Raw genomic sequence first — 9,579 nt, 5'->3', positions numbered from 1 at the left:
TTAGGAATATCTTGTTTTAATATCTGAGAAATTTTCTAAAACAAATAATTTTCAAAAGTTGTTATAAATCGGGGGCTGTTTTATAAGACACTGTCAAAAACTATATCAAACTTGAGCAAATTTATTCTTCAAACCACGACTTTGTGATTTGGATCACATACCCCATTCTTATAAGCCATAGAATGAGCAAGAATCAATCGAACTCCCCAGAAAACTCCTTGAATCCTATGTCTTGTCTGTGATAACAGATTTGATTATGAGAGGAAATTTAGATGAACTAGAAAATGACATTGATGAAGAGGAAACATAATACTTATGTCAAGTTGGTGATGAACAAGGGTGTCAAATAGAGCATTCTTGAATGGACTATTTCGTCACCGAGCAATTTTTTATGATATCTTGAAAATCTACGCGACTCTAGAACCCTTGTCCATTCCTACACTTTCAGTAGTCTATCTGTTTTTCTTGTTGTCCCGTTATAATAGCAGTCTTTGAAAATTTTCTTTGAAGATCAACTGCAAGCTATCATAGGGCCATGTTCTAATGTAATCTTTCAAGATATATGTTCAAAGTTACGATACAAATGGGCTCTAATCAAAGAAAGCATGAAAGATCTTCATTTTGCATCAAGAATTCTAAAGTATCTGTACTTTTATTCTCTGGTTTTATGTAGGTTTCATTTTGCTTGTTGCAACAACAGCACGTGATTATCGTTTGCATTAAGTAGTTAATTCTGAAAGTTTTCGGGGAGCATTTATTCTTCCATCTTGTTGATTTTCAAAATGTTATCAATGCCGCATGTTTATTTATTTAATAAAGTTATATTTGTCAAGAATGAAGTCATAAAGAAAGAGCCTCTTATTGAATCTCTGAAAATCTATATTCATCATTACGTAGTAACATTCCTCAGATAGTTTGAAGGAATTATCTCAGGAAACATAAATATGCATTTTTAACACAGCTGTGGAATGCTTCTAAATTACAGTAACATAAATTGAAACATTGCAATAGATGCTTTACAATAAAAATGACTATAAACTCGTTAGTTACAGCAGTCATTCAAGATACGATTCGTGTTCTCCTAAAGTTCCATAAACACACTTTTTACATTTAGCAATAAATGTCTGTTCTTCCTAACTAAAAATTTTTATTCCAAGAGGAAATGATACAAAACATTAGGGAATGATTATCAAAAAAAATGAGAAACTCTTCCTCGAAAACTTTGGACACACTTCAAAGACATGATCTCTATTGTTCATTTAAATTTTAAAGACAAGGATATTTCCTCTCATTTCTTGTACAGTTTTATCTAAATGAAAACGCCTGCAAGACGAAACTACTTAGAATCATAAACAAAACAATATCTGCTGCTATCGTCAATGTTTCAAACATCTCCGAGTCAATATTTGTGCTTCTCTCGTAAGAGAAGATAAGGGAATAGTTACTTAGAATACTACTTTCTCTGGTCACAACAATGCCAACAATTACCCTCCATTTGTGAATGTACCGAAAAGTTACTGCGAAATTCATAAGATTCTTGATTATCTTCCAGCAAAACTTTTGTCAACAAAACTTCACAAACAAACGAAAAACTCATGCAGCAATAACTGAAACAAAATAAATTGACAACGGTGATTTTGCTTATCTGTGAAAGGAATGGGTTGCATTTTCTATGATTAATTAACAAGTACTCATTCCCAACAGAGGAATCCAACCAAACGTTCAAAGCATCGTTTGTTGATGGAGCAGATTTATGAAACCCTCACCTTTTCTGAAGTTAAAAACAGAGCAAAGCATAAAGTTGTAAAAAGCAGACTTGGTAAGGTTGACTCTCAAATTGACAAAAGTGACAGCTTGCAGCGGAAAGCTGGTTTAGTTGTCGACTTGTCTTCCATTTCACCTCCATTAACAGATGACGACTGTGACATACTCGCCGCGGTAATGGTTAACACTGAGCTTGTCAGGCTTTCGTACATAGAAACCTGGTCTTTTTGCCATAATCGCATCTCTTCTCGTGGTGCGACGAAACTTTTGGTGACCATTCGAAGCCTAGGCTTGAGCCAATCAGTGGACTTCCGAGATAATCCCTTTATCGAATATTTAGGTTGTCGCGATAAGGTTTCCGCAAGTATAGGTTTAGCACCTTGTCAAGGAGATGATTGTCCTGTAAAAATTACCCAACACCAGGTAGTTACTTGTAAGGGCTGGCCCCAAGAGAACTCAGAAATGAAAGCCTTGATATTAGATATGTGTCCCATATTCTCAGTGAGTAGTTGTATGGTGCAAGTTATTGGTAGAATAGAGGCTCTGTCTTTGAGGAATACTCGGTTTTCCAGTTTATGGTGCCTTTTGGAATGGTTACGTAGAACGCAACCTTGTATTCTTTCTCTTCAGCGTTTGCCCTACAGGAAAAAGCAGCTTTTAGAAAGTGAATCAGATAGTTGTTCTTTGTTGAATGCTTTAGAAACAAGCTCCTTTGGTGGTCGTGTAGCCCAAACAAGGGACCAATTGGTTTATGGACAACAAAGCTCTTCTGAAGTGTATTTGCCACCAGAAAACGACAGAATTCCTGGTTATCCTCAGTTCTTTAGCTCTAGAAGATTTGTAGATAGCCTTGGTTTCCAGCGAGTTACGAGACGCTCTTATTTGCGTGATAGAGACTCCGTCAATTTTGCCAGTACACATGAAGAGTCGGCAAGTAGTCCTGTCGCGACAGATTTATCTACTGACAGAACTGATTTTCAAATTCTCACTTCAGAAGAATCATTTGAAACTCCCTCAGTATCGTCAGCAAGCATACCGAGTGATCAGAATTTGCCTTCATCTGCTAGACTTCATTCGTCACAGCATCGTTTAACTGACATAGGAGAAGATTATCTTGAAGGAAATGAATGTTCCTTGACAGAATCATCCTCCACAAATTTTGGTCGATCTTCGGATAATGTTTCATCGAATTATTTTCATTGGAGAAGATATTTTACTTTGATACAGAATACAGAAGCCGAAGACGATTCATTGCTTCGACAAACACCAATTTGCGACATTGCCACCCACTGCGAATTCTTTATTGCTCTTTGTCCCTTTTTGCAAGTGATTAATGAAATGGAGATAGATGAAGAAGATCGAAGATACGCCCAAAAGGTTCTTCTCAAACATTTTCAAATTCTTGCTTACAAGGACGGTTACAACTTGAATATTTTAGATATTCTGTCAAAGCGACAGTTAAGTCTTAAAAGCAGACAAGTATCGGGGGATCATCATCTACCTGTTAGTATGGATGAAAAAGACAGGTTGTCTTGTTTTCCGAATGAAAGGAAGCAACTTTATAATGGACATTCATCTCATTTTGAGAAATGCGTCTTATCAGCCCTGACAACTTCACGAACTACGGTTCACTGCAGTCGTATCTGCCATGTGCCTTACAGAGCAAGGCAGTTTGAATATCATCCTTTGATTCCAGAACTCATGGCAGTTGGAACAGTAGATGGAGAAGTTCTGCTTTTAAATCATGAGAAACAGCTTTTGCTAGGATGTTCAAGGATTAATAGTCGAGAGAATGAAACTATTTTAGCGCTTTGTTGGTTGCCGAATTATCCTGAAAAATTGTTAATTGGAAGTGACCACGGTACTATTCAATTACTCGATATTTCTTCTCGTGATTCTCAAGGTGTTGATTTTCAGTGTGTTCGATCTTTTGAAAATTTCGAGTTGCAAACTTCGTTGCACGCAAATTGCACCAGCCAGTTCTTTCTTACCAGTGGTTATTCTACGGACATAGGAGTTTATGATATTCGTACCGGTGTAAAAGTGCAAACTCTGAAAGAGTGTCATTCAGAGCATATCAATGTGACAAGATTTTCGAATCTGTCACCCTTTCTTTTTGCAACATCATCTTTCGATCGAAGTATTAAGCTATTTGACATTCGAGAACCTCCTATAAATGGAAAACAAATGCCTATATTTGTGCGTTCTAGTCGCATGGGTACTGTTATGGTTTGTTTTTCTCCTGACGATAGTTATCTGTTAAGTTCTGCAATTGATAATGAAGTGTATCAGTATACTGTATCGGATGGACGACTGCATACTCATTTTCCTATACCTCAAACTCGTTCAAATTATAATTATACTCGTTCATATTATATGAATGGAAAGGACTATTTGATAACAGGTTCTTGTGAGGAGAAAGTTGTTCGTATATATTCTACGATGAGTGGAAAATTGTTCCGTGAAGTTGGGATGAGCACTTCATCATCTTCGGAGAGAGGCAATCAGTTTCACACTGTTCTTTCAAAGGAATCTCCCTATATTCAAAGCTTGCGTGGAGATCCATTTCAGCCTTTTAGTTTTTCTGTATTACTATCACATTGCAGACTTTCTATCCCGGGTGAAATTGTGAAAGTAGAAATGCTGAAGACTTTTGATGAGAAATTGTTTGATAGAGGTCTAAGTTGCAGAGGTGGTGCATGATCTTTCTAGTTTATGAAAGAATGGTATTGAGTGGAAATGGCACATTTTCAGGTTTGAGGAATAGAGAAACTGCTTTTTATGCGTCTAGTTTGAAAACTTTTGTTGAGGACGGGAACAGATATTGATAATAGGAAAACTTCTTTTAACTTTTGCAAATAATTCTGTATCGAAAATTTCCTGTCTTCTATAAGTTTAGCGAATATGGAGAGAAACTGATGAAGGGAAATCAAAATTTTTTGCCACAGTTGTCACTTTTGACTTACAAAAGATCTGTTTTTGTCTGGATAAAGTGAGAACTTTTCCGGAGAAAATATCTTTATTCTCAGGCAAAGACAAAAACCATTGGGAATATCCTGAGTTGCTGTTCTACTTTGTTCTATTTTATATTTATTGTTATCTCTCGTACTTTGTTAAGGATCATTGCCAATAGACCAAAACGCGTTTCTCAAACCAACAACAGAATTAGCTCAATGAGAAAGAGTGATCGGTAATTCTCCTGTGGCTATTTTAATGGTCGCATAAATTCAACTGAGTTATTTAATAATTGTGCGTATGCAGGCAATTTTTTTAACTAGGTTTGGTTAAAACTATAATAGAACTTTTATCGATTTTGCTTTCCCTCACATAAACCAGTTTCCTACCTATATAGTTCTTGGGCTCAAGTTAACTCTGAAAACTCAAGTATATTTCCTCATTTTCCAAATTGAACATTTCTTTGTGCTTCGAAGAAAAGAAACTTCCACTTTAGTGAAACGATATACAAAAGGAAGAGGGTCCGGCTTAAGAATCCCTTCAACAAGTCGAGTGAATCATAAAGATCTTAAGCACAATGCAGTTGCACAAACTCCACAATCTGACCACGCCTAGTCACTTGAAAGTTACCGACTCAAATATCTCTAAAAAGTCCTCAAGTACTACTTTCCGTGTCCACTGGTATCTGCATGGAATACGGAAACTTATCCAAACTTCCTGCGTTACTTGAAAAGATGTCACTACGAGCAAAATCTCGTACCTTCCGATAGTTGGAAACATCAGGTAGTGCAAAGAGTTAGTTTCTTGAAAATGGATTATTCTGCCTCATAAACAACTGTTATTCCCACTCTCGTCTATGTGCTCAAAAGTATCAAACGTTGATAAAAGGTTGATGGGTTCGAAAAATGAAACTTTCATCTCAAAAAAGGTCTTTTTGAGGAACAAAGTTCGATCACATCAACTCTGGCAAAATTTCAAAGACAGTCTGTACAATATGCCATTCACAAGAAGTGCTTTGGGAATCGTTTTGTTACTACTTGTAGCAGTATTATGGGTTTCTTCGAGTTTTCTTATTCAGTACATTTTCGGAAAAGTAAACTACGATAAACCTTTATTTCTTACGTATATTTCAACCTCTTTCTTCTCCCTCTACTTGATTCCAATTTTCTGCAACTGGCTTTGCTGTGAGCACAAGACTAAACTGGTTCCTGGTACCAATAGAACCCGTTGCTATGAGGAAGAAACTGTAGTGAATATTTCAAAAGAGGAAATCTTCCAGACAGCAGAAGCATCTACTTATTCTTTTCGTGACGAAGCGTCAACAGTACCACAGCAAGACTTTGGAATATCAAGTCGTTCCACGTTGAAAAACTATGCCTTGAATATTCTGCAGTTTGGTTTACTTTGGCTAACAGCCAACTATGTTTTTAATTTGGCTTTGGATCGAACTTCTGTTGCTTCCAATAGTATCCTATCTACTCTTTCCAGTGTATTCACGTTGTTTCTTGCTGCATATTTTCGTGTAGAAAGACTGTCCTGGGTTAAATTTTTATACGTTCTTCTTAAGTAAGTAGTTATCAATTATTTAGTATGGTGATAACTTTCAAGTCAGCTTTGTTGGAGTTGTCTTTGTTACGTGGTCAGATAATGCTTCGCGTGGAAGTCGTACCCTTATCGGTGATTTTTTCAGCATTTTTTCAGCACTGTTTTATTCATTCTATGTCTTATTTTTGCAAATAAGATTACTGCATTCTAGTCCTTTAGATATTTCGGAATTGTTCGGTAGGTTGTTTGTGAATGCGGACGATATTTGATATTGATAAAATGACCTTAGGCTGGATGGGACTTGTTATGATGATATGTTTGCTTCCCATCATATTTTTATGGAATATTTTGGGCTTTGAGAAACTGGCTCTTCCTTCCTTCCAATCTTTTTTATTTTTGATTATGAATGCTTTGATAGGAACTGTATTATCAGACTATTTATGGGCATTGGCAGTCGTCTTCACCAGTCCTGTGTTGGCCACCATGGCATTATCATTAACTATTCCGTTGTCAACTATGGTAGATACTTTGCAGGGCAAAACTCTCTTCTCTTCAATATATATGTTAGGGGCGCTTTGTGTCTTTTCAGGTTTCGTAGGTCTTGCCTGGGAGAATCGCAAAGAAGAAATGTCTCGAGAAGAAATACCTGCCCAAATCTAGTCTTCTGTTGATTAATTCTTTTAGGTCCATCAATGCTTCATTCGACAAATCAAATGAGTTTCCGTAGATGCACAAACGTTGCGTATTGACTTAATGAAGCTACTTTTTGAAAGATAAATGGTTAGTATTGTCTACGAATACTTTTTGTAGAAAATCACTTGAACTCTGATGCTATTTAATATCAAAAAGTGTCGTCTTCATCAGAGTACTTGAAACTGATTACCATCCAGATTGAGAAGGCAGCAGAATGAAAGTCACATTCTACCTAGAGAAAGTTACGTCCGTCATAACTTGTGCCTAGTTTACTTGTTTTAATGGAAAAGCAACATATTAGTCTAAGAAAACAGATAGGTTCGCAATGAAATCAATGGTTGTAACTTCTACCTAAAAGACGCAAAAAACTTCAACATTCAGCTCAATATTACATATGACAAAGAAACAAATCAGAACTGCGAATGTAGTAAAATTGAGGCAAGAAACTTGAAATACATCGTTTGTCTGTAAACTCTTTCAATAGTCGGTACACTCAAAGAGAGTATTGCATAATAAAACAAGTAGCCCATGATTACACTCAATATCATGAGAACCGGAATCAAAAAATTCTTAATTCTACAAGCAAACCATCTGTCATCAACTTGCAATACGTGTCAACTTAATACTTTCTAGTTCTTCTTCTACTTGCTCTCCGGCATAAATAGGTGGATACCAGTCTGCTTGCATACCATGTCCAAATTCACCAACAGGTTGAAGAACTCGATCCGGCTCCACATGAACATTCATCGCGGGATGAACTGCCCATAAAGAATCACTTTTTTCCTTCCATACTTTGACAACTCTACAAGTATTCTCCGGAACAACAACTTCATAATATCCTTTCTTAGTGTATCCTCCTGTAAGATAGTCAAGTTGCGCACCGGCTTGAACTAGTAAATAGCCTTTGGGTATCTTACATGGTATACGATCACCTTCTGAAGTAAACAAATAAAGTCCAAGAAAACGTGAGCGACCATGAATAGTAAGAAAACTAATATCAGAGTGAAAACCTGCAAGAACTGTTCCTGCTTTATCTCCATAAATATTCAGGTCAGAACCACTAGGCGATAATATGTGTGTACCAAACCGAATAAACTCTGGTAAGGTTGAAGACGACAAACCTAAACCTATGGTTAACATTTCCGAAATAGTAAACGCAGAGTCTAATAACTTTTGACCCCAACTATCCATAATTTGTTTCCACTGAGGAAAGTTACCACAATCATAGAGGAGTCATAGAGGATTATTGATGGTAGTAACGGAATGCCTTGGATATTACAGTTACTTTGTATCGATAGAAAAGACAGTACAGAACAATTCAATGACACTAGTGTTGGACACAACTGACTACCAACCCAAAGCATTTCCAAACCTCAAATGTAGTAAATCAATCATAGCAATATTCTTTGCAACAAGTTTTTTACTAGGCATTTCAAATACTTCATTCAGTTGCTCTAAAGTTTTACCTTTTGTTTCAGGCATCAATAAAAGACAATATAGAAGACGCAGAAAAGTAATGCATCCAAAGAAACCAGCAAAGACTCCAATTTCTGTCATTACTAAACCAATAAGTTGTTATAAAATTGTCTAAAAATGTCACAAAGTCTCCAACTGCCATTCCATGATTTCTCAAATATGCTGGAGAGACTTCTCCTAGAATTCCCAAAGAACTGGTCCTAAATATTGATTCCAGAACAATTCGTATATGCAGACACCAAGCATATATAGTCCTGTCCTACCACAAGTATTGGCTGTGGGTATAAGAAAAGAAAATCCACAAAGGGCAAAGCTAACGATGACAACAGATATCGAAGCTAATATCATCATCCATTATTCTTCTACCAAAATGATCCATGAAGAGAACTGGGGACAATGTACCTAAAATTCCACAGAATCCAGGAAGCATACTCCAATAGACAGAATCCAAGGAAGAGAATCCACTACGATGTAATAGAGTTCCCATATAATAACTGATTGCATTAATACCAGAAAATTCTTGAATTACCATCAACATTACACCCAAAAATACAGCTCTTAAATTGCGCCTCACTCTGAACAGATCCAGCCATACCATTCGCTTTTTGGATTCTTCGTGTTCCCGAAGAACTTTTCTTTTCATCTCAAAAAACTCCTCTTTTTTCTTGACCACATGACATAAGCAGTGTTTACTCTGTCTGTTAAAGCCAACCAATGTGGACTCTCATAGAATTGTGAATGAGAAAAGGAATAGGCATGAAAGCCTGTGGAGAGTTTCTTCTACCATCTTTACTCATGTGGAACCGGACAACATGTTGCATCCACTAATAGAGACGTCAGAGACTTCTTGCTATCCTCCAGTTTTCGCTGGTATTAAAGTTGAAGACGAGTTGAAGGTTATCAAGCTGGCCGTTGTTTGACATGTATCCAAATAAAAAGATTTTCTTTTCGATACTTATTTTTATTCTCAAATAATATGAAAATACTATAATGTCTGCCTACTTATCAACTTCTTGGTAGTTACAAGCAATGTCATCAATGTCATCAAAAAGAGACCTTTATTCTATAGGCCATTAATGCATAGTATAGACATTAAAGTCACAAAAAACTGTTTATGTAAGCTTCCTTGAATGCTTGAAGCATAAT

General features: G+C 36.4%; 4 protein-coding genes across 4 annotated transcripts; 2 read left to right on the top strand and 2 right to left on the bottom strand.

Annotated features, from left to right (window-relative positions):
- Positions 1-1,700: 1,700 nt before the first annotated feature.
- Positions 1,701-4,771, top strand: Gasu_61610 (transducin family protein / WD-40 repeat family protein). Its single transcript, XM_005702660.1, has one exon. The coding sequence runs from the start codon at positions 1,741-1,743 to the stop codon at positions 4,465-4,467; it is 2,727 nt and encodes a 908-aa protein (XP_005702717.1). The 5' UTR covers positions 1,701-1,740; the 3' UTR covers positions 4,468-4,771.
- A 39-nt stretch (positions 4,772-4,810) lies between these two features.
- Gasu_61600 (solute carrier, DMT family) lies at positions 4,811-6,945 on the top strand. The gene is made up of 4 exons (XM_005702659.1): positions 4,811-5,502; positions 5,608-6,285; positions 6,332-6,501; positions 6,554-6,945. Exons 2-4 carry the CDS (start codon positions 5,612-5,614, stop codon positions 6,922-6,924), a joined length of 1,215 nt encoding a protein of 404 aa, XP_005702716.1. The 5' UTR covers positions 4,811-5,502; positions 5,608-5,611; the 3' UTR covers positions 6,925-6,945.
- A 14-nt stretch (positions 6,946-6,959) lies between these two features.
- Gasu_61590 (uncharacterized protein) lies at positions 6,960-8,250 on the bottom strand. The gene has a single exon (XM_005702658.1). It carries the CDS (start codon positions 8,146-8,148, stop codon positions 7,555-7,557), a length of 594 nt encoding a protein of 197 aa, XP_005702715.1. The 5' UTR covers positions 8,149-8,250; the 3' UTR covers positions 6,960-7,554.
- Positions 8,251-8,269: 19 nt separating this feature from the next.
- On the bottom strand, positions 8,270-9,100 carry Gasu_61580 (myo-inositol:H+ symporter/ sugar:H+ symporter). The gene is made up of 2 exons (XM_005702657.1): positions 8,752-9,100; positions 8,270-8,516 (listed from the first exon to the last, which is right to left on the bottom strand). Exons 1-2 carry the CDS (start codon positions 9,074-9,076, stop codon positions 8,305-8,307), a joined length of 537 nt encoding a protein of 178 aa, XP_005702714.1. The 5' UTR covers positions 9,077-9,100; the 3' UTR covers positions 8,270-8,304.
- Between the last annotated feature and the right edge of the window lie 479 nt (positions 9,101-9,579).

The sequence above is a fragment of the Galdieria sulphuraria genome, assembly GCF_000341285.1.
Source record: "Galdieria sulphuraria unplaced genomic scaffold scaf_96, whole genome shotgun sequence".
NCBI lineage: Eukaryota > Rhodophyta > Bangiophyceae > Galdieriales > Galdieriaceae > Galdieria > Galdieria sulphuraria.
The sequence above is the reverse complement of the archived record's forward strand: the minus strand, read 5'-3'. Positions and strand labels throughout refer to the sequence as shown.